The sequence below is a fragment of the Lepus europaeus genome, chromosome 5 (assembly GCF_033115175.1).
Source record: "Lepus europaeus isolate LE1 chromosome 5, mLepTim1.pri, whole genome shotgun sequence".
In the NCBI taxonomy this organism is placed as follows: domain Eukaryota; kingdom Metazoa; phylum Chordata; class Mammalia; order Lagomorpha; family Leporidae; genus Lepus; species Lepus europaeus.
This window is the reverse complement of record NC_084831.1, coordinates 68,648,833-68,675,332: the sequence shown is the minus strand read 5'-3', so window position 1 is coordinate 68,675,332 and position 26,500 is coordinate 68,648,833. Positions and strand designations below refer to the sequence as shown.

General features: G+C 42.9%; 1 protein-coding gene across 2 annotated transcripts in view; it reads right to left on the bottom strand.

Annotated features, from left to right (window-relative positions):
- The window catches only part of ST6GALNAC3 (ST6 N-acetylgalactosaminide alpha-2,6-sialyltransferase 3), a 626,202-nt gene extending 608,262 nt beyond the window's left edge, over positions 1-17,940 (bottom strand). For both annotated transcript variants that reach the window (XM_062193403.1, XM_062193406.1), the window contains exon 1: positions 17,829-17,940. In XM_062193403.1, the coding sequence (XP_062049387.1) occupies positions 17,829-17,846 (18 nt within the window). In that variant the 5' untranslated portion in view covers positions 17,847-17,940. The remainder of the gene's footprint in view (positions 1-17,828) is intronic.
- Positions 17,941-26,500: the final 8,560 nt, after the last annotated feature.

Here is a 26,500-nt window from a genome sequence, read left to right as displayed (position 1 = left end):
TGTGCATTTTTCAAAGTTACTTCTGGCTGCTGTGCCAAAACCTGATACAAGAATGATAAGCAAAGAAGAGGAAGTTGTGGCAGGGAGACAAGCAGACTTCTCAGCATATTATTCCAGCAAGCCTCATACTTATCCATCAAGATTCTGTTCAAGTAGCTGTTCATCAGCGAAGCTAATCCCACTAGGTCTGAAGTGAGCAAAGCAAGTCAAACCATCTTTCTAAGTATAATCTAGTTTGAAAGTTCTTCAAATCAAAGGGAAGTTCAAGAAATTGCTTGATTTTTTTATATTCAGTTTAACTCAGATCAAAACTATTTCCATAAGCTCCTTCAACACATATTGATGTCTAGTTCTTTTCAAAAGTCCTACATGATTCTCTTCCTTACAGTGGTAGAATAGCATAAAGTTAAAAGCAGGTCATTTTGAGTGAGATCAGAATTTGATTCCCTGGCTATATCACCACCTACTTGGAAGAATTACTTAATTTCTTCAAGCCTCAGTTTCCCCATTTGTAAAGTTTGGCCTACATAATGTAAAATGATTAGTTCACTTGTCACATAGTAGGTGATTAATAAATAGTAACTGCTGCAAGGATAATAATATTGCCATCCCAAAGCAAGGCTTGAAGACAGTTAATATATAAATATAATGGCCATTAGTACAGAGCTACCCGTCAGCATCTCCCTAACAGCAATACATCAGTTCTATCAAAAAGAGCCTAAAATTTGCAATATAACATGTAAATAACTCTAGAAATATTCCCTTAAAATTCAACAACCTAAACAACTAATAACTTATCTTATAAAAGTTTATTTCATTTATTATTGGCCTGCCCCGGTTGATGCATACAATTCCAAGTTGTTCCATAAAAAAGACACTTACATCTTCAGCATATTTTAATTTGCAGCATTCAAATTGAAACTCTATCTCTGCAGTTGTCATATAAATATCATAATTGGCATAAGAATTATCAAACACAAAGGACAATGACCAGGGTCATCCCAAGGACTCTGAGTACTTGAGGAAAAAAAAAAGACAATAGAGTATTCTTCTCTCCTACTCAATACCTCTACATTTCCAACCTGTTTAAAACACATTGGTGCTCCCCGTTTCTAAAGGATAGAGTCTACACTACTTGACAGAGTCTATGTGATCCTTCAGGATCTGACCTCAATTGTAACATCTGTTTCAGCTCTCAAAGGTACTCAATGCCAGCCATTCACAACTGCTCACTGTTTACCAAAATGTCTATCCCTTCATTCCACCATACTTTTGCATATGCTATTCTTTGTGCCTGAAATTAACTAATTTGCTTATTGACTGCACTGTCCTAGATGTTAGATACACAAGCGATGAACAAAACAGCTATGATTCCGGCTCTTTTGGTCTTTGGACTACAAATAAGCAAACAAATGCGTGTATTCATTTGTTAAGAAAGTGCTATGGACATTAATAAACAGGGAAGACTAATAGGAAAATCAAGAAGAGAGCTACATCATTAGCATTACCAGTAAAGTCCTATCCCAGGTAATAAACTGCATTTTGGATCTTGAAAGGTAAGAAGAAAGCACCTCAAGTATAACTGCATGGTGGGGGGGGGGACATGGTATGACAGGTAGGGGGTAGCACCCCAGACACTCTGAAACAAGAAGGAACTTGACATTGTCCAAGAAAAGAACAGAAAGAAAATGTGACAGGGACCAAGGTGTAGCAGATAAGGTCTTAAGAGTAGCAGGGCAGGGGCCAACACTATAGCACAGCAGGTTAAAGTCCCAGCCTGCAGTGCTGGCATCCCATATGGGAGCTGGTTTGAGTCCCAACAGCTCCACTTCAGATCTAGCTCCCTGCTAATGTGCCTGGAAAAGCACCAGAGAATGGCTCAAGTCCTTAGGCCTCTGCACCTACATGGGAAACCTGTTAGAAGCTCCTGGCTCCTGGCTTCAGATCAGCCCAGCTCTAGCCACTACGGCTATTTGGGGAATGAATCAGAGTATGGACGATCTCTCTCTCCCTCTCTCTGTAATTCTTTCAAATAAATAAAATAAAAATGTAAAAAGCAAGAGTAGTAAGGTAAGATCATGAGCAAATTACACCATAGGAAAGAGTTTAGATTTTGTATGAAGTAAAAATACAGGGAACTCCCAAGATCTGATTCACCGTTTTTAAAGATGTGTTTTATTTATTTGAAAGTTAGAGTTACAGAGAAAGGGAGAGACACAGATTTCCCATCCATTGGTTCACTCCCCAAAGGCCAGCAACAGCAGGGTTTGGGTCAGGCCAAAGCCAGGAGCCAGGAGCCTCTTCCAGGTCTCCCACATGGGTACAGGGGCCCAAGCACTTGGGCCATCCATCCTCCACTGCTTTTCTAGGACATTAGCAGGGAGCTGGATCAGAAGTGGAACAGCTAGGACTTGAACTGACACCCATATGGGATGCCGGTGTTGCAGGTGGCGGCTTTATCCGCTACACCACAGCACCAAACCCTGATTCACCTTTTAAACAATCACCCTGAGTTTCTGCAGTGTTACCCCGGGGAATAAGCAATGAAGGGCAAAGAGTGACAGAAGTCCAGAGAAAATGCCATGCCCCACCAGTCAGAATGATGGGCTTAAGCTCATACACCACCCCTAAAATGAAATTAATTCCACCAGGTCTGACTTGACCCAACAGGGCCTCCCTAAGTGTGATCTGATTCAAGAACCTCCAAAGACTTTTTTTTTTTTTAAATCCTCCAAGGATTTTTTAAATTCAATTTATCTCAAGGCAAAAAAAAAAAAAAAAATCCACCTTTTTTTTTAAGTCTACAAGCTCCTTTGAAGTAGGTCAATTTGACACTGGAGTGGATTTCAACAGTCCTGAGTGAATTTCTAGACTAACAAGTAGACCTCCATAGCTGGCAAAAAATAAAACAGTGTTTGTGCCACACATATGTTTGTCACATCCAAACACAGACTCCAGGGCCAAACTGCCTAGGTTTAAATGTAACCGATGGGGCCAGCACTATGGCATAACAGGTAAAGCTGCCACATGTAGTGCCAGCATCCCATATGGGCACCGGCTCAAGTCCTGGCTGCTCCATTTCCGATCCAGCTCTCTGCTATGGCCTGGGAAAGCAGAAGAAGATGGCCCAAGTGCTTGAACCCCTGTAACTGCTTGGGAGACTCCTGGCTTCGGATCAGTGCAGCTCCAGCCGTTGCAGCCTCTGGGGAGTGATCCAGCAGATGGAAGACCTCTCTCTCTCTCTCTGCCTCTGCTCTCTGTAACTCTGCCTTTCAAGTAAATAAATAAATAAATAAATCTAAAAATAAAATAAAATAAATAAGTCTAACCACTGTACAGCAGACTGTCATGATTTCAATCATTCTGTGCCCCGTTTCCTAATCTATAAAGTGGGGCTTAACTTAATAAATGTTAAGAGCTAGGAAGAGTGTGTTACTACACAAAAGTAAATATTAGCTAATAACGGAATGAATTATTAAAATAATATGACTTCACAGTTTTCCTACTTACCAGCCACAAGACTTTGGACAAAGAACTTCAGTTTTCTATAAGGCTTGGTTTTCTCACAGATAAAACAAATATGATGATAATAGTAACTTTGTAATAGAATTGTTGACTATGAAAGGAAATCATATGCATGCCTTAAAAATAATGCCTACCATAGGCAGGTACCCAGAAAATGTTTGCTGATGTTGTTTTATCATTAAAGTTATTATTATTATGGGACAATTATAAATGTTTACTTATGTATGACTTCAGGAATACCTTCTATTAAATGTATTCTACCTCAGCCAAACTCCTGGATTCAAAAGCTACCCTATCTTTTACCAATAATGTGACTGTGAGCATCTATAAGCTCACTCGCTTTCTTCTCTCTCTCTCATCCTTAATATTCTCTCCCATATGGACTTTACAATAGTACCTACCTGATGCACTCATAAGTATTAAGTGAGATAATGCACAAATACATAGCCCAACACAGTACATGGAAGCAGCAGGCAGATACAAAATAGTGTGATATTACTATTAAAAGACCCTAAATTTTCCTTGCTCTTCAACTCCTCCTTATCTACACCCTTTCAACCCCTCCACACAGCTTGGATTCTAAGTGCTTCATAAATAAACTTCTTCTTTAAACACCTCTATTTGCTGAAAATAAGTGGGGGAGAAAAAGGTCAAACACAGTCCCCTTTATCCTACATAAATTCAGAAGAATACATAGTGAATTTCAACTGCTGTCATAGAGAAGTCTAGAGTGGTATATGGTTTGGATGTGATGTCTTCAAATAAGGCTTTACTATCATGGGTCAAAGATAGGTGAGCAGAAACAAACTTAATTTACTCACAAGTTAGAAGTCACCTGCAGAAATCTTGGCTCAGATAAAGTCATCAACCAGGCTGCTGAGGTTAAGCAGAATGGCAGAATCATCTCAACATCAAACCAGATGAGGAACAAATAATTAAGCAACATAACCCAGAATAGGAGAAAGAGAAACTCTTACTCCCAGCTAAAAGAATGAGGAGAAAAGTAAGTTAAGGCGATAGAGATAAGGTGGCCAAGGTTCAGGCACTTGCTGCCTCTGGGAAATGAATTTTCTCCTAGAAATGGAAAGAAAGGAAGGACAACAGGGTTGAAAAGGTCGGCAATAAAAGAGCAAACAGGAGTAGGAGCAAAATCAGCCTCCAGGCCAGTGTGGAGGTGTGAGGGGTGACATCCATAGGTGGTCATGAGTGCCAGGTCACTGGTTTTATGCCAGGCATAGAAATGATTCACATTTCCCAGAGCAGAATTCCTAGCAGAATGGTTTATATCTTGGGACTCGGCACAAGGGCTTTTTCTCCTGGTAATAGAGTTCTACAAGCTTCCCTTCTCTAGGGTTGAAATTACAGTCCTTGAGACCTGTTAGGTAATCAGCCCTACAACTCCTGCATTGGAAGAGGGCATGGAGGCCAGAAATGAAATGCAAAAATCAGAAGAATGGGTTGCACAGTACCTAAAGACATAGAATTGGAGAGTCGAGAAAAAGCAAAAGGAAAAACCTTTACAGATCTATTCCCTACTTTATACCAACATGAGCCTAAAAGAAAGGATGAAATCAGCAGTTTTCAAGATTTTCATTACTTACTAAACTCCCAAGTAAGGCTATGAATTGTCAAAATTTTTAAAAAGCTATCATCTTTCACCAGTCTTCACTTTCCCCATTCCTAATCCTTAAATAATGACTTTTTAAATATGAGACTAAACCATAATAAAGATAAGGAATTCTAGCACTAATGCATTAACTTTTGTAACCAAAGCCAGCACACTTTGACTACAGAAGCTGTTTCCTGAACCCCCTAATTCTCCCCAAGAAATCGTGGGGCCACAGAGCAAGAAAAGATTTGACATGCAATCAGCAGGAATGAAATCCCTTGGTTCAAAAATCATCATAATCTGACTTTCCAGAAATGCATGAGTCATGCCACCAGTGAGGGGTTCATTTCAGTCCCAGTACCTTGCAGCCAGGCACCCTGGCACAATCTTTTCAACAGGCAGTGTGGCCTGAGGCCTAGAGCACTAAGAAAATTTGTGGCTCAATGAGAACAATGGAGGCAGCCATCAAATGATTATAATGCCTAAAAACATTTGGGGGAAAATCAGGTTCAGGATTGGAATGCACCAGACTTAAATTTGTAAATTGACTTAAGTCTTTAATCAATTTCTTTTGGGGGAAATCATGGGTTTGAATCCTTGCTCTGCAGCTTCCATAACTCAACAATCATTTATTGAGTTGGATGCCATATGGCAGAGCTAAGCAAAGCGGACATCGGCATTACCTGAGGGCTTGTTAGAAACGCAAAGTATACGGTCCCAACCCAGGCAGCTGGAGTGGGCTGGCAATCTCAGTGTAACTCACCGTTTAGGGAGTCCTGATGCAGCTCAGGTGGAGCAGCACTTGGGTCAGACTATCTCTTTGGAGCACAGACCCTGCATCTTAATTCCAGCCCCACCAAGTGACTTGGGGAAGTTACCTGTCCTTCTAAACTTCAGCCGTCTCTTCCACATATCAGGGCTCGGCTCAATGCTCGGTAAACAGTACCAATATCTACAGTGTGAGGCTCCAGGACTAGTGCCAGCATACATGGGAGAACGACACTGCACTTGACCCTGTCTCTTACTGTCTCCTGAAATAATTTAACAGTCCAGCACAGGGGTTGGCAAACTTTACCTACAAAGACAAAGAGAGAGCACAAATATTTTTGGCTTCTCAGGTCATACAATCCTCATCTCAGCCTCTAAACTCTGCCATTGTGGTATGAAAGCAGACACAGGCACTAGGAAATGAAGAAGCCTGGCTTTGTTCCAATAAAACTTTATTTATGGACACCCACACTTGAATTTCATATCATTTTCATGTGTCACAAAATCTTACTCTTCCTTTGATTTTTTTTCAACCACTGAAAAATGCAAAAACCATTTTTACTCACAGGCATACACAGAAACAGGTAGCAGGCCAGAACTGGCCCTGGGGCTGCAGGTTGCCGACCCTGCTGTTCTAACATTCTGACATGAGTTAGGTTGTTAAATTATATGAACCAGAGTTTCCTCCTCTGTCAGATGAAAGTAATACTGCCCATCCTAAAGGTTTGTTGTGAGACAATAAATATCTGTAAACACCGTGGTAGACTGCCTGACACAGAGAATGCACACAGCAAATGACACCTACTGCTCTTATTACAATGAAATGGTCAGCTCATGAAAAACTGCAAACACTCTATAGCCTAGAAGATTCGTGGAAGCAGGGCAGGAGCACAGCATGAAAGAATAGGCAAAACAGAGCTGCAGGTTTATAAACTTATTTGTCCCAAGCACCAGTGGACATTCTGCTCAATTTATGTACACATGAGCAGTAAAAAATAAGCAAAATGTACAAAGGAACTCTAATCACATTACCCTCTTGACTTAAAAGAAGATATGTGCTTTATTCTGGACGTCTAAATTGCACCCATATGTGCTCTGCCACCACCACCCCCCACCCCGATCTAGGAAACAACTGAAATAAAAGTGTCTGAAGTCTGTCTCTGACCTAGAAGCCTCCAGGAGTTCACACTACCACACTGAGACCAAAGAGCCAACTCACACATGCCCCGGGGAGAATTCACAGCTGTAGGACATCTGGGGGAAATAAGGCTCAGGATATGGAAAATCTTAGGACCCCATTTTCAGAAGAGATTTCAAGGGCTCATCAAAGGCTCCGCACTCATTACTTACTCATTATTTGCCTGGCTTTGGCTGCCAAGAGCCTAACCAACAGGTGTGTCCACCTTCTGATCCCCACCTGGTGGGCAGTCCTTTCTGCATTCCCTTAGACTACTACCCTCATTGCTCTGAGTTCAGCAGTATTTTCTGAGCGAGAGGATGGACACGCTGTCCAACACAATAACCACAGGCCTTATGTGAGCACTGAAATTTGGCTGGGCTAAGGAAGGACCCTCATTTTTAGTTTATTTTCATTTAAATTTAAAAACTGATATTTCACTGAGCAATTAAAAATATTTAAGAATGTTTGTTGTAAGTTGGACCTGCAAATCTACTTTTCTACTTCAAATGAGTAAAATCTAAATTCAGACCAAGTATTTCTTATCAAAATTTAGCATCTGAATTGAGAGATGCTGTGACTGTTAAATATACACCAATTTTGAAGACTGCTTATGAAATGAGGGTACAGATTTTTTAAAGAAGACTTTTATTTAATGAATACAAATTTCATAGGTATAGATTTAGGATTATAGCGGTTCTTCCCCCCCCCACGCACCCTTCCACTCCTACTCCCATCACACCTCCTACTCCCTCTCCCATCCCATTCTTCATTAAAATTCATTTTTAATTAACTTTATATACAGAAGACCAACTCTATACTAAGTAAAGATTTCCACAGTTTGCACCCACAAAGACACACAAAGCATAAAGTACTGTTTTTTGTTTTGTTTTTGTTTTTGACAGGCAGAGTGGACAGTGAGAGAGAGAGAGACAGAGAGAAAGGTCTTCCTTTGCCGTTGGTTCACCCTCCAATGGCCGCTGCGGCTGGCGCATCGCGCTGATCCGAAGCTTGGAGCCAGGTGCTTCTCCTGGTCTCCCATGCGGGTACAGGGCCCAAGGACTTGGGCCATCCTCCACAGCCTTCCCGGGCTATAGCAGAGAGCTGGCCTGGAAGAGGGGCAACCGGGATAGAATCCGGCGCCCCAACCAGGACTAGAACCCGGTGTGCCAGCGCCGCAAGGCGGAGGATTAGCCTGTTAAGCCACGGCGCCGGCCATAAAGTACTGTTTGAAAACAAGTTTTATAGTTAATTCTCATAGTACAATATCATTAATAATTTTTATGTTGACCACATTGAGAAATGATAATATTTTGGATATACTAGATTAAATAAAAAAGCAAATTCTACATGCTTCTTTTTACTTCAATATAGCAAACAGAAAACGAACAATTGCAAATGTGGATTGGATTCTATTTGTGCTGGACAGTACACCTGCAGAGCATTAAATAAAGGTATTATCATTACATTCATCACAGAGCTGGAATTGGACTCAGAGTGGGTCTAGCTCTGACCTCTGTACCCCATGATCTTCTTACCACCCATGCCCTTCATTAACCCTTGATTGAAAAGGCAAATTCCTCACAGAGAGGCTTTCACTTCTCTTTCCTTAGAATCCCGCCTGCTGTTGGGCCAGGCACACATCAAACAATGACATCAGGTCACAGTTCTACTCTCCACAGGTGCATCTCTCACTTGTCCCATGGAGAGGAATCACTTCAGATCAGTCATCTGCTCATTCCAGTTCTTAAAACCTGAGATGGCGGTAAGCACTGTGGTGTGGTGGGTAATGTCACTGCCTGCAGTGCTGGCATCCCATACAGGCACCAGTTAGAGTCCCAGCTGCTCTACTTCTGATCCAGCTCTCTGCTAATGCACCTGGGAAAGCAGTGGAGGATGGCCCAAGTTCTTGGGCCCCTGCCACCCATGTGGGAGACCCAGAAGAAGCTCCTGGGTCCTGGCTTCAGTCTGGCCCAGCCCTGGCCATTGTGGTCATTTGGGGAGTGAACCAGCAGATGGAAGATCTCTCTCTCCCTCTCTCTCTCCCTCTCCATAACTGTGCCTTCCAAATAAATAAAATAGATCTAAAAAAAAAAAAAAACACCTTGAGATGAGCTCCACAATCAGATTTCAGTCCCAGAACCATGACTCCTCCCCCAACCCAGGATGTATACATTTGACTTCTAACTCCCATGTGATCCATGATCTTTTCAGAGCAAGATGCAAATACAGTTTTTAAAACTGACCAAAGAAGTTTTTTTTTTTAATTTTGTGTCTAGTAAGTGCATAGCTAATAAATTTGCTATGAAACAAAACAGTCCTTGGAATTAAAGAGAAGGCACTTCCAGAAAATGAGTTTATGTACAACAGTTTCAACTCCAAATAGATTTTAAGATATAATTGAGGGGCCAGCGCTGTGGCGTAGCAGGTGAAGCCACCGCCTGCAGTGCCGGCATCCCATATGGGCGCCGGTTTGAGTCCTGGCTGCTCCACTCCGATCCAGCTCTCTGCTGTGGCCTGGGAGAGCAGTGGAGGATGGCCCGGGTTCTTGGGCCCCTGTACTCGCATGGGAGACCTGGAGGAGGCTCCTGGCTTCAGATAGGCGCAGTTCCGACCGTTGCAGCCAATTGGGGAGTGAACCAGTGGATGAAAGACCTCTCTCTCTCTCTGTCTCTCCTTCTCTCTCTGTGTGGATCCGAATTTCAAATAAATAAATAAATCTTTTAAAAAAAGATGTAACTGAATAAACATGAATATATTCAAGGATACTTCAAAAAGTTCATGGAAAATGAAATTAAAAGAAAATTTTATTTTGGAGGCCGGCATTTGGCCTAGGTGTTAATATGCCAGTTAAGATGCCTGCATCTTATATTAGAGTACTTGGGTTCAATAACTAGCTCTGCTCAGAACCCCAAATTCCTGCTAACAGAGACCCTGGGGGCAGTGGTGATGGCCCATTTAATTGGGTTCCTGCCACCCATGTGGGAGACCTGAACTGAGTTCCCTGCTCCAGGTTCCAGCCATGGCCCAGTCCAGCCACTGCAGGCATTTGGATCACGAACCAGTGGTAGGAGCTCTGTGTGTTCAGCTTCTCTACCCCTTAAATAAATAAATTGTAATTTTTTTAAAAGACAAGTTTATTTGGTGCAAAAAACCACTTTGAAATCCATGCATTATTTTTCATAATACAATTTCTGTCTCAACTTTTTGAAAACTCCCTGTTTAAATATTTACTATGTCTACACAGCACCACAGACACACACACACATACTTTTTACACAAACTAGAATTTCCCAAGTACAGGATGTCTCCTTCCCTGGCCCCTAAGCAATCTCTGTAGGGGTTAACCTCTCCCGGACTCTCTCAAACACCAGATGTTGCGGCCGGACTCCTCCACATCACACAGGAAATCAAAGAGAGGCTGAAGATACGCAGTGTGGGGCAAAGGGTCTCTCATACAACGTTACATACCCCAAGGCTAATATTTACTGAAATCTCTTGAGATCCTAGGCCAAGGTCTCTGACTTAGCAATTTTAAATCAGTTTAAAATCAGAACCAGAGCCCACTCTTAGTTCTTGACTTGAGGACGCAGCGATAGTGAAAGCACAGATAATCCCCTCACCTCAATCACCTTCCTGGCGACAACCCTTTGCAGAGCTGCTAACAAGGACAGGAATTAACCAACTGGGTGTAGCACCTTTCATAAACCAGGAGCTCACTGCAGCTTTTGGAAGGGGATTCTGGAAGCACTTGGAAATCTGCAACTCTTCAATTAGAAAAATACCTTCCTCCACTGTTTCGTAAAGCCTGCAAACAGAATAGAACTCATCCTATGCCCAACTCGCAGGCACAAGAGTGTGTTAAATTCTGAGACAGAACCTTCCTCCTGGAGAGGAGACCTCCATTTATAGGCCTCCTTGGTTCTCAGGTGGAAACCCCTCCTTCATTCCACCTACTTCCACGACAAGCGTCCCAGATTCCAGCTGTTACTATTATCGATAGCATTCTTAAGAGTTTTGCCGTTTCTTCTTCATATGTGCACAGTGCACACTCTTTCAGTTCCAACACCACCCCAGGGCTGGTCTCTGTTGGGGAGCCTGAAATTTATATATTTTGTGGGCCTCTTTAAGAATGTGAATATAGAATTATAAATACAGAAATGCTAGGGCCTCTCCCTAAAGGCCTAGAAGTTTGGCCTCAGGGCAAATCCCCACTCCCTCACTCCCACCCTCAAAGCAGGGGATTCACACGAGAGGTCCAGAGTCAACGGGCAACTCAGTGTCAGACACAAAAGTAAACTCTTGATCAAGTCTCCCCAGTCTCTGTGGCCCCTCCAGTTCGTCTGTCACAAAGGAAACTCAGAGGAAGGAACAAATCAAAACAACACAGAGAAAAGTGGTCTCCACCAGGCGGTGTGCGGAGGGTCTGGACTGAGAACTGCCAGGGTAGAAGCTGGTGACAGAAACTCAAAGGCTCCACATCCACCTAACTGCACCGGTGTTAAAAGACACGCTACACACCACAAAGTTGAAGCAAAGCTCACCTCCACCACCCACAGGCCTTGGGACCCGGGACACAGTTCCTTAAAACTCCAGTATCTTCATTTGTCATCAAAGTTTACTCAGCACAGGACCCAGCCCCAGCACTCTGGTGTCTAATAAACCGCAACTATCGTGGCTGCCTTTAACATTTTGTCCAAAGAATGCGCCTTTAACGTGAACAGCTCGTTCCCGTAAGTGTGTTAACGTACACGGCAAAAGCATCGGCTCAGCCCCAGGAAGGCTGAAAATCAGGCCAGGCGGCTCCTGAGACCTCAGCATTTTCCAGGAAGCAGTAAGGAATGTCACAGCAGATCTATTAGACAAAGCACCTCGTCTCGACTGCACGTGGGGCTATCCGAGAGTGTCAGATTTATCATCTGTGTATCTGGAAAGTCTCTGTGGCTTTCCTGTCTCACCGAAGCCATTTTATTTTCAAAGTTTCACAGTTTGAGAACCACACAACTGCCTGGTTGTGGCTGTTTGGCTTTTGTTTTGTTTTTTTGTTTGTTTATTTCTGTTCATCTGGGGAACCAAAACAATCAAGTTAAGCCACCCCTATCTTTCCTGTCTTCCCTTCTTCCAGTCCAGTTTTTTCTCCCCACTCCCACGAGATTTCAAATTGGCTCCATATTTTTTACGAGGAGCAATAACAGATAGACAAGAAAACGGGTCTAAGAAACAAACTAATTGATGACCTCTAGTTGTCTTGTTATTCCTTAAAGTGAAAAATCCATATTATCTCCATGAACAATTCATTCACTTCCAGAAGACAGGTTAGACCCATGTCTGCAATTGGCGTCTCAAAAAAATAATTAAATAACACCATTTGTGCACTCAACAACTAGCTTGATCAGAATGGCATGTTAGCACAATGCTCTGGGAGTGATGGCCAAGATGGGCAAGCATGTCAGAAGCCTAAAGGCAACGTGGCTATTTAAAAATACAGACCCAATACCAGGCCCTGCATAGGGCAGATAGAGTAAGGTTGGAGAGTAATGGGCAGATTCGGGAGATTTTCCTGGAGAGAATTGATGCAATATGGTGAAAGATTAGGTCTGAGGCAGGGGAAGGACAAGGAATAAAAGAGAAGATCTCAAGTTGATATCACCATTCAACCAATTTTCCATCTATAAACACATGAGAACTAGTGACTGGGAGAAGATAACAATAGCTTAGTCATGCATCTATTGTATTATCATCTAATGGCTTCATGTTCATAAGCCTTATCAGCCTGGCAAAAACCATAATCTTCCCCAAAGCAGACACGACTCACCAGTATCTTGTGTCTATGTGTCCTTTCAGAATCCACTTTGGTATTAGACACAAAACTTAATACAATTAATCAAACAGTTGTTAAGTATCAAAAATGTACAAGACACTGTGCTGAAAAAGTACCAGCTGACCATAAAAGGAAATATGAACAGGTTTCATTACCTAAAAGTCTAAAGTGTCTGTACAAAGGAACATTAGTGGCTAATATAAATTTAAAAGTTTAACTTCACCAATAATCAAATAACTACAAATTAATACAGGTAACTCTCTTGTCTACCAAATTCCACAAGACTTTTTAACACCACATGAGATCTTTCCTTTTTCTTTGCTGGGGCAAGTGAACACAGAGGAGCCAGTGGAGGACTCTAGGGTGGTAGGAGCCAGCAGAGCTTCTTGAAGGAAGCAGACTCGTCTTTGAGTGGATTGTTCATTGGGTCACAGAGCTAACCAGAAAAGCTGCCTAACCGGGAACACAGCAAGAAATAAACCTGCTAAGATCTGTGGGTGTTTTTGCTTTCGTTTTCTGAATCTAACTAATAGATAGGTATTCTCATTTAAGCCCTGGAATAGTCCATTGAGAATGCAAACTCATCCCCATTTTGGACACTAGGACAGTGCAATCAATAAGCTTGTCTGTGGCTCTACAATTAGCAAGTGGTAAAGGCATAATTAAAACCCACATAGTTCTGACTCAAAAGCTCATGTAATGTGGAGTGCGTACATATTCTACAACCAAATGGTTATGAGGAAATCATCATTCTGAGAACCAGCCACATGCATGAACAGAAAGGGCCCTCTTCATGCACAGTGCCTTGAGGAAAAAGTTCCATAACCCTTAAAAAGACCAACATTAGCTGACATGGCTTCTCACAGTTTGTCAGAGTTTCCCATTGTTAAGGTCACTCTTGCACAGGCAATAATGACACTCTACATCTCTGTATCTCATTTTTTTTTTTATGTGTCAAAATGGATAGGAAAATTGGGGCCAGTTCTGTGGTTAAGCCATCACCTGCAGCACTGGATCCCATGTGCGCACTGGTTCAAGCCCTGGCTGCTCCGCTTCTGATCTAGCTCACTGCTAATGAGCCTAAGAAAGTTGCAGAAGATGGCCCAAGTCCTTGGGCCCCTGCACCCATGTGGGAGATCCACATGAAGTTCCTGGCTCCTGTCTTCGACCTGTCCCAGCCCTGGCCATTGCAGCCATTTGGGGAATGAGCCAGCGAATGGAAAATCTCTCTGTGTCTCTCTCTGCCTCTGCCTCTGCCTCTTCCTCTCTGTGATTCTGCCTTTCAAATAAGTAAATCTTAAAAAAAATAAAAGATAGGAAAATCTACTTCAAAAATCTGTTCAGATTAAAGTATTAACCCACAGAATAAAGTTAACACTGCATCAAAAGTTATCTTTCAAAATGCAAGCCCAATTGCAGTAAATCCCACCTAGCCTTCAAGCCCCAGTTCCGAAACCATCAGAAGAAAGCCTGACTTGAATACCCAATGACAATGTTCACACTCTCTCCCTCTGTGCTGCTCTTATGCTTTCTGTGTACTTATGGAACTTTATTCTTCACAATATAACATAAATCTCCCATACTATACTGTAAATCACTTGAGAATGAGGTCAATGTTTTGTTTTGTTTTGTCTTGTTTTGAAAGATTTATTTATTTGAAAGAGTCAGAGAGAGAGAAAGATTTTCCATCCACTGATTCACTCTTCAGATAGCCACAACGGCTGGGGCTGGGGCTGGGTCAGGCCAAAGCCAGGAGCCAGGAGCTCCTTCCAGGTCTCCCACATGGGCACAGGGCCCCAAGCACTTAGGAGATCCTCTACATTGCCCCTCCTATGCCATCAGTAGGGAGCTGGATTGGAAGCAGACAAGCCAAGACTTGAACTGGTACCCATATGGGATGCTAGCTGTCAAGGTAGCAGCTTTACCTGCTATGCCACAGTGCTGGCCCCTGAGGTTAGTGGTTTTTATATGTTATGATGTGAAGGAAACCAGAACATGCCTTCCCAAAATATTGCATTTTGGCATACTAATGATTTTAAACTGAAGGCAACTGAGCAAACTCAATTGTGGGAAGAGCTCTCTGACCTCTCTCTTTCTGTCTCTCTGCCTAAATGTAAGGCATAAAAGTTTCCCTATACCAAGAAAAGAACATTCTTTTAACCAAAGACAGGGAGTCGACACCAAGATAAATCTATACAAACAAACCTACTAAAAACCCTTATTTCCCATTCATTTCGCCATCTATTTCTCACTTTCCCACAATATACTGCCCTAGCCCAGAATCTTTTACTTTGTCTTATATCTCCACAATCTATCAATCTTTGTTAAAACAATATATAAGCTCTCAGTTCTATTCCTTTTTTAGATCTTCCTTTCATGTATACAAAATCCTCTGCATAAACATAAAAACATTGACATCAAATAAAATGTGTTTTATTGTTTCCTGTTCATCTGCTTTTTGTCAGTTTAATTACCAGACCCAAGCTCAGACAGTAAGAAGGCAGAGGAAAGCCCTTCTTCTCCAACACAGGACAACACCAGTGCAGGGTGAGTTTACAGTGGAAATATTTCATTTAAAATGAAGTCTATCATTTTAGCTTCATTACCACAATCCTGTAAAGCAACTGGTATAGTTAAATGCGTTCTACAACTTGCGAAACTGGGGTTCCAAAAGTTGTAGTGACTATTTGAAACCCAATGCAAGAAACAAAGCTTGCACTGAACCCAGGACTCTGGATAGCAAGTAGTATTTCTGCTCGACCATGTCTAGCCCAACATTCGCAATGAGAGGAAAGGGTCTGTCACAGACCATCTAGACCACCACTATGGAAAGGTGCCTTGGTGTGCCAAGGTGGAAAACAGTCTTAAGATACCTTAGAAAGGCATCACCTGGGAAAGTACAGAGAACAGCTTTAAAGTAAAAAGAAAGTTTGGTTTATCTGGGTCTGAATCCATGCTTACTCTGCCCTTAACCCTGTGTGGCCTTAGACTATTTCTTAAGCTCAGGCACCTCTGTGTATCTATAAATTGGGATTTACAACAATGATACTTAACTTTCAGTGTTTTATGTGAGACTTCTGTGGAACAGACTGAGCGTATAATAAGAATTAACTAAGCAGTTATTATTTACTAAGAAAAAATGGTTCATATTAAATGTTTTTGTCACAACATGTTTGTCATACCCTTTCTTATTTCCTCCCTCACAGCAACCTTGTGCTATTACTTTGATCTTAAGTTGAGGAAACTAGAATCGAGAGATATTTAAGTAACTTGTCCAAGGTCACAGATGTAGCAACAGACAGAGCCACACGTACACTAAGGTCTTCCTAAGTCCAAGACCTTTGCTCTTTGCAGCATACCTATCTGCTTCCCAGATTAGGCTCAGTGGACACAGGACGAAGGACTCAGGTCTGTTCTAATTGTCTAAGGTCACTGTGAGACACTCAAGAAGGATGATGGGATCATATTCATCTGTAGTTTGGGCTGTGCTTGAAAGATGTTTGGGACATGTGCAGGATAAGACAGGGGAGCAACCAAAAGGGAAGAAACTAGCCAACAGTAAGTGGCATGGTCCTCTATTTCCCTTTCAGCAAATAGCACAATAAATGGTAGAGATGAGTCACGTCATATTTCAGTCCTTGTGCTAAGACTTTAATGGTTAAAAATCCTATCTTGTAAGACCAATGTATTTTTTCTTCATGATTTTTCTACCATTTGCTAAGTCCGGGAAAACATTCTGAAACAAACAGAGGAAGTTCAGAGAAGTCACAGGAAATGCCTGATCTCCACCACTCAAAGAAAGGAAACAAATTCTTCTAGATTAGTCTCTTATTTGCATCTTTAACACCAAGGCATCTTGGAAGATGATTCAGGTAAAGTAGAACCACTGGTAGATGGCTTTACATCACCCCACAGAGAAACAAACGCTGCTTCTCAATGAAGCAACAGCTTTTGTTGAGTGTATTTTCCCCTGGAGCACACAGCTCCCGCAGCTTGGAACGAAGAGGCCTTGGCACCCTCCAGTCAAGTTCCAGGAAACCTTCCTGCTAACTAAGAGTGCCGCAGGTTAGACACTCTTAGAACAGCAGGCAGGGAAGGTGGAGTGGGAGGAGGGTGAGGGGGGGGACCCGGTCCCTGTGGGATGGAAAGTTCTTGTCCAGTGATGGTCTCACACCAAAGTCCACCCACCTGAAGCCACAGGCTATGAACTCAGAAAGATGCTCAGTCCAGGTTAAGAGCCCAGATTCGGAGAAAGAACTCAACAACAACAAACAAGTGGAGGACAAGTGGGTTTTGATAAAGTGTAAGATCGTGGTTTTTTTTGTCCCAATTAAAAGCATAAGGAGGGTGCAAGATTCTCTACTCATTAATTCCCCTGCGAACTTTTCCAAAGTAGAGCAAATGGCCCCCAGAGCTAGCAGAGCTCACAGAAAACTCACTCCTGAGGGACTACCTGTAAAAGCCCAGAAGTTTTTGACTCCACAAGATCAAATGCTCAGCAGGAACCCTCGTCTCCCTCTCCCCCACCCACAGCTATGCTCCTCAGCAGCCCAAGCCCAGCCACTCCTGTCCTAGCCGGGGGCTCCTGGAAGGCCTCGGGCTCAACGGCGCCTCAGGACCCTCCGGAGCGCCCCTCCTCTCCCTGCCAGCACCATTATTCGGCACAGCCCTGCTCTCCCTGGAGCCCACCGCCTGCAGCGCCTTCGAGGCAGGCGCGAGCAGGCAGGCACGGTGGGAAGGGGGAGCCGTGCCCGCTGCATGTTTCAGAATCTCCCTCCATATGCATTTGCCAAAGGAACAAAAAGAAAATCAATGCCAGGAAAACGACAACTGAGATGAGGATGCGGTGGGACCGCGGCGGACTCCGAGCCGCTCAGCAGCCAGGGGCTGGCCAACCACGCGTCCGAGCCACAGCTCCGAGTCGTTACCTTCAGGATGCAGGCCATGGCGCTCCGCCGGCCCTCCTGCCGCCGAGCAGCGGGCGCGCCTGGTCAGGGGCAGTCCCGGCGGCAGGCTGGAGGCTGGCACCGCGGCAGGACCGCTCCAGCCCACATTCCCGCAGATCCAAATAAGGGGACCGCGGCGCGAGCTGCGCGGCCAGGCCCCGCCCCCCGCGCCCAGGCCCCGCCCCCGGCCCCGTCCACTGGCTGGCGGCCCGTGCGTCCCCGCCCCCGGGTCACGTGCCGGGCGTCCCGCGGCCCCTCGCCGCCTGCCCGCTGCCTGGTCTTCTTTCTTCTTTCCACAAGCGTTGTGTGGTTCAACGCTTGCGAAGGCCGCCGCGCAGCAGGCAGGAACCTGGGTCCCGCTGGGGAGAGACAGCGGCCTTTTCTTCTCCTGCGGTCGAGCTCCTCACGCACATCAGAGCGCTCCTTGAAGACATTTCACACTTTTTAAAAAGTTAAATGGGTTTGGCACTGCCCCTCGGCAGACTTTGGGCACATCAACACTTGTTCAAAAGTAGCCAGAAAGTTCTCCCGTGCTGTTAAAGGATGACTCCATCGCTCCATGATGGGCTTATCTAACATGAATAGTTTACTATTAATAAAAGAGTACAAATATCCATCAGTGAAAGCGTGACGCTTACACTACCGAATAGCGTGTGTGTAAGACACTGCACTTTCCTCTACAAGCTTTTTATGGAATTTGTGCATGTATATATATATATATATATATTATATATATGCAATATGTACCAACAGGAGAGTATATTCTGTGTGTGTGTCTGTGTGTGTGTGTGTTGTCTACAGGAGTAAGATTTTGCTTTTTCCTTTAGAATTTGAAAGAACTCTGTTGATTTTGGACAACAAAGTTAGAGCTAAACTTTCCTGTTAGGTTCAGAAACCCAAAGAGGTCCTTTTGCAACCAGCCAACCTGAACACCCTAAGGCAAAAAAAAAAAAAAAAGGCAGGGAGGCAGAAGCTACAGCAGCTCTACCTAACAGCCAGGTGGCCTAGGAAAAAGAGGTTTGGGGGTCCTCTCCATCCCTTCTCTGCAGGCCTTCTTCCAGGGAATATCAACACGGAAAGCCAGATTCCCAAGCAAACGCCAACTAAGGGAAGCTAGTTATTTCTATAAGGAAGGTAACATCATACCTGTGGCAGAAGAGGGAAAAGAGCATTTTTGTATATATACAGGTTTGTACCACTTCGTCTATCAGAGAAATCTTAGGATCAGCTTCATAATATTTACCCAGAAGTTTTGTTTGCTTGAAGCCCTGGCTGGTTTCACTGCACAGAGTCAGGAAAAGAACTGTAGGCTTGGTGATGGCTGTGGAGTCATGAAATTGGCTCACAAACCACAAGACAGAAACAAAGTTTTCAAGGAATTTGGTATTTTCTTGACAAGAACGCTCAAAAGCCTGAGACAGCCAGGGGAACCACAGAAAGGAGGTTTAGAGGCTGTGACTATGAACTTGAACGGCTTGCTCCCAAAGGAAGCTGCTCCTTCAGCCTCTCAGGGAAATTTCACTCAGTTCCCCCACCCCTTCCTCCCCCCTCTCTCTCTGCCTTAGAAATCAAACGTATTTTTACTAAGAACTCTTCCATTAAGACTACAATTTAAATTGTTACTTCAGTTCATAGTCTTAAGGAGGCAAGGAAAATTCAGTATTTTGTTCAGTCATTCCTTTATTAATAAACCTTAATTGAGCTACTCCTAAATAGAGAGATAAAGCTTTTTTTTTGGCGACCACTAACTGGAGGAAACTTATTGAGGTCTTCCAGGCCTGTCAGAGATGAGAGAATGACTTTTGTGCTGTCTTACATCATCACAGGCTCATAGTTAAGTGGGAAAGATAAGAGTCACAGGATATTAGAATCTGGGAAGGGCCTTAACCAAAGTAAAAGCTAAACCATAAGGAAGGAGGGGCAAGAGCGAGAATGGGAGTTTCTCCCAGAAGTCCACACATCTGAGAAGCAATGCAGCAGACTCCAGTGAAGAGCCCTGCTGAGCACTTCCTTGCTGGGTGACCTTTATTAAGTTACCCGTATCTTTAATCCTTACCTTGGGGAATAGAGCCTAGCCTCATGAGAATTAAATGAGATGGTACTTGTAAATGCACTCATCTTGATTCCTGGCACTCAATAATATGAGCACATTTGAAATCTTAGCTTGTTATGCAAAGAAAACTTCCCACTAAGGGTAACTTCTGGGAGAAGATGAATAGGAAGATTGCCATGTCCCTTGGGTGTCTCAGAAGGATGAACACCAATGGATGAACTAGCATCTTGTGACTTGGAGAAGCCGTGGTGAGGACCTTCCTACCTCCCTCAGTTCATGTGAGTGGGGCCTTCCCAAAGAACTCTCCCATGTCCATGCTTCTCAAAAGGTCATTTTGAAAAAAAAAAAATCAACACCCACAAATTATGTTTAAATATGACTAGGAATAGAGGACCATTTTTAACAGCCCCCAAATAAACTCAATGTGTTCTAGAATAAATTTGGACCAGAGTTATACAAAATAGTATCTAAAACCACTGTTTCAGATGGACCACTTTTGATGTTCGAAAGCAAACTTTTTGATGGAAATAAAATCAAGTTCTGAACCTACCAGAGAATGAAGGTACAGGGGCCGGCTTCATGGCTCACTTGGTTAATCCTCCGCCTGCGGCACTGGCATCCCATATGGGTGCCAGGTTCTAGTCCTGATTGCTCCTCTTCCAGTCCAGCTCTCTGCTGTGGCCCCGGAGGGCAGTGGAGGATGGCCCAAGTGCTTGGGCCCCTGCAACCGCATGGGAGATCAGGAAGAAGCACCTGGCTCCTGGTTTCGGATCGGCGCAGCGCAGGCTGTGGTGGCCATTTGGGGAGTGAACCAACGGAAGGAAGACCTTTTTCTCTGTCTCTCACTGTCTATAACTCTACCTGTCAAATCAATAAAAAATAAAAATAAAATTTAAAAAAGGAGAATGAAGGTACAAACAGATTTGAGGGAGAAGAGAGAGAAGGAGCTCGAGGCCAGGATATTTCTATTTTAAAACTGGCCAAACTATAGGAATAGCTTAGTCTACTCCATAGGTATAGCATAATTTTCCACCTGTCAAGTTATGTGATTGCAAGCCAAGAGCTTCTGAATCCCCTCCACTATAAAACAAAAACCAATAACAAATGGAGGTACCTTACAAGTAAATGCAATATCCCCTCTGGGGATGCAACTGCAGGAGCAGGAGTTTAAACTGAAAGACTTCTGGATCTTGCCGTGTTTACTGCTGCACTCAGCTGGCTAGGCTATTAGAAGTCCAGTCTATATCATTTGTCATCATTCCAAGTTAATCTGTTGTCTTATGTTTGGTCATATGTATGGACATATATATGAGGATACAAAATCTAGAGTAACCATTAAGTAAATGCAGGACAGACACACAATCTGTCAAGAGTACAGGAGAGATAGACTCATCCTACAGCTTTCAACACTCTCCCCACCCCAGCCCTTTGATTATACTTGTAAAAAGATACCGTGTATACTATTCAGGTCTTCCAAACAACCAAGCTGTTAGCACCTTCTACCCAGGAGAAAGATCTCCCATCAGACTCACCATTAAATCCCACCTACTGCATGAAGCCTGCTGCAAAGTAGCCTGTCTACCCTTGTTTCTCTTCCTGGTGAGCCCCTTGGGGACAGGCCCTATCACTATATCAGACTCCCTATAGCTCTTCTTGGCTCCAATTAGTCCATCTTCCCTCTCCTCATAGATCTTTCACCAGTGATATCACATGCTTAAGACTGAGACCTCATGAGTTATGACAAGTCATGGGCTAAATTTTCCTATTTAAATTCAGTTTTGCTTCATTGTAAACAGCCCCATTACCAAGTAATTCTCAGGGTTATACAGTTCCCTAATAGAAATAGAATTAAAATGAAGACGCCCATAACTTTTCCAATTTCATTTTGCACACACTAATTTAATATATTTATATTCAACACACAGTCATTTATTAAGGTTTTAATTGGATCTCAATTTTTCCCATCTAAGGGTTTTAAATGAATTCCAGATATCATAAAACTCTTCTTGTCATACACTGCATAAATTATACTTCCATAGGAGACTGTGACTGGAAGATCCATTAGAAAATGTTATGGGAAAGTCATTTATTTACATTGTGAGTCAGAATAGATGATTTCTTTTTCTAGAAACCATGGCACAATTCACATATGGCCTAGGAATTTCTTCATATCCTAAGCAGGTGTCTGTCTGTCCACATCCAGGTGTGTGTCTTCATCTGTATCTGTGTCCAAGAACATCCACAACTGTGCCTTTTAGGTAGGTATTTCTGAGAATATACTGATATATGGGGTTAACCTCCTTTTCCCTCCTTTTGGATAGTAGATCATTCTAAACTGTCATCCAGATTGCATTCCCAAGACCTGAGCTTACTGCTATTTCAAACCTTTACACAGTTCTAATCCAGAATTTGTCATTATCCCTGACTATACCGATACTTATCTGGGATGAGCTCCAAGACAAGTTATGCATGATTTAAAATTGCATTTTTAAAATATTATCTGTTTTCCCTTATAGCATTCTCCCTTAACTTCATCTCAACAGTACCTTTTATATTGGAAATTCACAGCTTTTACCTTCAAATTTTTTTCAAATGAACTACTAAAGAAAAAATAAGAATTGTTTTCAATTGAAAGAGAAAAATCTGAAATTAATGTTTAATTTTCATACTTAAAAGAATTTTAACCAGATTTGTTTTTCTTAAAGAACTTTTCCCTTAAATTTTAATTTAATCAATTGAAAGTAAATATGGCTGGAAGCACTGGCATGTAGTTTGAATTTGGTTTGTATTGGATTTCTCTAAGGCTATTGAAGGCTCCATTATTAATTGAGTCTGATATTTCTTAACCACATTTCCCAGAGTTTGTTTTCTTTTTATTGCGAGGTTCTTCTCATGTGTGTTTCTCCATGCTCATCTTACAATTCTCCTCTGAGTGAGGCTTAGTTACACACTGCCCTAAAATATTAGAAAATTTGGTATTTGAAATGCATCAATGGTAGACCTGATGGGAGCAGCCACAGGAGATGGCCGGGATTCCTGCTGCCTGAGCCTTTCTTTTTACTTTAATGATCTGGCCCTCATAAGCTCTCCAGAGAGCTAGGATTTGGGCTAATTTTTTTGTGTCAATACCAGCCCTTTCCAGGACTCTCCCCAAGCCTCAATTTCCATATCTGTGTCTGAGATGCAGGAAAGGTAAGAGAACAGCATCATGCAAGCCAAAGAAGAAAGGTTCAAGGAGGGGTCACCGAAATACACTCAGAGAAATCCCAAAACAGGAGGTTGAATATCAAATGTGTTAGACAGCTCCTAGCAAACAAGAGTGAGCCTAGGAAACTGGAAAGTCTTACTCATTTGTTGGTTTAACAAACATTTGTATGCTGGGATGATGTGTTTAAGAAGCAGGGAATTTGTGAATTGGCTTCCTCTTATATTCAAAACTTTAAGTGATTTGTCTTTACCTCCAAAGCTTGGTATATTTATGATCTTGCCAAAACTGCTTTCCAACCTTATTGCCCACTATTCTTGTACACAAAGACCAAGTACATTTTTCCATTAAAGATCAGATTGTAAAAAGGAGGCATTGCATCATGACTAGTCAACTCTTCCACTGCAGTATGAGTACTTTGCTGCTGTAGCCATAGACATAGGCAAATGGGCAGTAGCCATGCTCAAGTAGAGCTTTATTTATGGATGCTGAAATTTTAATTTTGTGTACATTCTGGTGTTAGGAAATATTATTGTCCTTTGATTGTTTTTTTTTTCAAGAACTTAAAAATGAACAATCTATTCTTGATTTTCCAGGTATACAAAAACCATCCGCAGGCCCAATTTGGCCCATAGGCAGTAGTTTGGGACCCCTGTCTGACCTTTGCACTCTTTTTTTTTTTTTTTTTGACAGGCAGAGTGGACAGTGAGAGAGAGAGAGACAGAGAAAAAAAGTCTTCCTTTTCCGTTGGTTCACCCCTCAATGGTCACTCAGGCTGGCGCGCTACGGCCAGCACACTGCACCGATCCGAAGCCAGGAGCCAGGTGCTTCCTCCTGGTCTCCCATGCGGGTGCAGGGCCCAAGGACTTGGGCCATCCTCCACTGCACTCCCGGGCCACAGCAGAGAGCTGGCCTGGAAGAGGAGCAACCGGGACAGAATCTGGCACCCCGACCGGGACTAGAACCCTGGGGTGCCAGCGTGGCAGGCGGAGGATTAGCCAAGTGAGCCGCAGCGCCGGCTTGACCTTTGCACTCTTTATTCAATCAAATTTCACTGTCCTTCAAACCCAGGTCAATTCAAACCACCCTAGTCCAGTATAGTTCCCCTTCCTTGAATTCCAAAACTTAATGTTTGCAAAAACCTTTTGGCAATTAATTATCTCCTGTCTAGTGACATTTCGTCTAATATTAACTTGGTCTATTACTGAATTTTTGCCTTTTATTTTTGGCCTTACTTCCCAAACAGGTTGCAGACTTCTTGCCTTGTTGTGTTTTTTTTTTCTTTGCAACGTTTACCTTTGTGTACCCCCAGCAAGACAATACAGTTCCTTATATGCTCAGTAAATGCTGATTAACGGATTTAATTCATTCAACTCTGAAGAGTTAGCAAAGAATACTGGGTGGTAAGATATAATGAACCACAAATTTGTAAACTTGAAAAATCACATTTTTGTCCTGCCATTCTGGATGCCACTCAACGATTTGGAGTAAAGAATTTAAAATAGGGGGCCAGCGCTGTGGCTCACTGGGCTAATCCTCCACCTGCGGTGCTGGCACACCTGGTTCTAGTCCTGGTTGGGGCACCGGATTCTGTCCCGGTTGCTCCTCTTCCAGTCCATTTCTCTGCTGTGGCCCAGAAGGCAGTGGAGAATGGCCCAACTCCTTGGGCCCTGCACCTACAAGGGAGACCAGGAGGAAGCTCCTGGCTCCTGGCTTCGGATCAGCACAGCACGCCGGCCGTAGCGGCCATTTGGCGGGGGGGGGGGGGGGGGGGGGTAAACCGACAGAAGGAAGACCTTTCTCTCTGTCTCTCTCTCTCTCACTGTCTAACTCTGCCTGTCAAAAAAAAAAAAAGAATTTAAAATAGGGGGCTGGCGCTGTGTGTAGCAGGTAAAGCCGCCACCTACAGTGCTGCCATCCCATATGGGTGCGGGTTCAAGTCTCGGCCGCTCCACTTCCCATCCAGCTCTCTGCTATCACCTGGGAAAGCAGTAGAAGATGGCTCAAGTGCTTGGACCCCTGCACCCATGTGAGAGACCTGGAAGAAGTTCCTGGCTCCTGGTTCCTGGCTTTGGATTGGCACAGGTCCAGCCGTTGCAGCCATCTGGGGAGTGAACCAACGATGGAAGACATCTCTCTCTCTCTCTCTCTCTCTCTCTCTGCCTCTCCTCCCCTCTATGTGTAACTCTGACTTGCAAATAAATAAATAAATCTTTAAATAAATAATTTAAGATAGGGGCCGGTGCTGTGGCGTAGCGGGTAAAGCTGCCGCATGCACTGCTGGCATCCCATATGGGCGCCTGTTCGAGTCCCAATTGCTCCACTTCTGATCCAGCTCTCTGCTGTTCCTGGGAAAGCAGTAGAAGATGGCCCAAGTCCTTGGGCCCCTGCACCCGAATGGGAGACCTGGAGGAAGCTCCTGGCTCTTGGCTTCAGATGGACTCAGCTCCAGCTGTTGCAGCCAATTGGGGAGTGAACCTACAGATGGAAGACCTCTCTCTCTCTCTCTCTCTCTCTCTCTCTCTGCCTCTCCTTCTCTCTTTGTGTAACTCTGCCTTTCAAATAAATCAATAAATATTTTTTAAAAATTTAAGATATTAATTCCTCCATCACATATGATATTGTCAGATCATCTCATAATTCTCTATAAGGTATGTATCAAATCATCTTTATCTCCTTTATTTTGTAATCAACATGATGATTAATTGATTTAGATGGATTTTTTTGGTCAATGTTCAATGAGGAGAGTGGCCCCTAATTGCTCCTGTGGGTGTTCTCAGTTGATTGAGAAATCAGTGATGCTTTTCTTCTAAGTACAAGCTACCTTATTTCCATCATGATTTCTTTAAAAATCACTGTACAGTGCTTTTAATCAGTTGTTGTACCATGTTTATCCATTATTTATTCTAGTTAAGAATGATCCACTGATTTACATTGTGATTTTTTTCAATGTGTTCAACTTTATACCATATTTGTTTTCATTAAAATGAAATGAATAGAATTCTGCATATAAATCTGTTTTGTCTAATAGATGAAGAGATCTGGATTTTTCCAAAAGCACCAAACAATTACATAACCGAGTCTGCAGTTTTTAATGACATCTTTATAATTAAGAAATAGTAAGAAGTTATATATTAAATAATGGCATATTCCATATAGGATTAATCTTCCTTTTCAAGTGGTAAAATCAGCAGTATTAAGGACAAGAGCTGCATCATTTTGAACACTTAAAAATGGATTTTCTTCACCTTTATCATCTAACATTTTAAATGAGTTATTCACAGCTGTCCCCCATACTTGAGCTGAAACAAATCTTTTTCATTTATTTATTTTTCTTTTTTTTAACTTTTATTTAGTAAATATAAATTTCCAAAGTACAGTTTATGGATTACAATG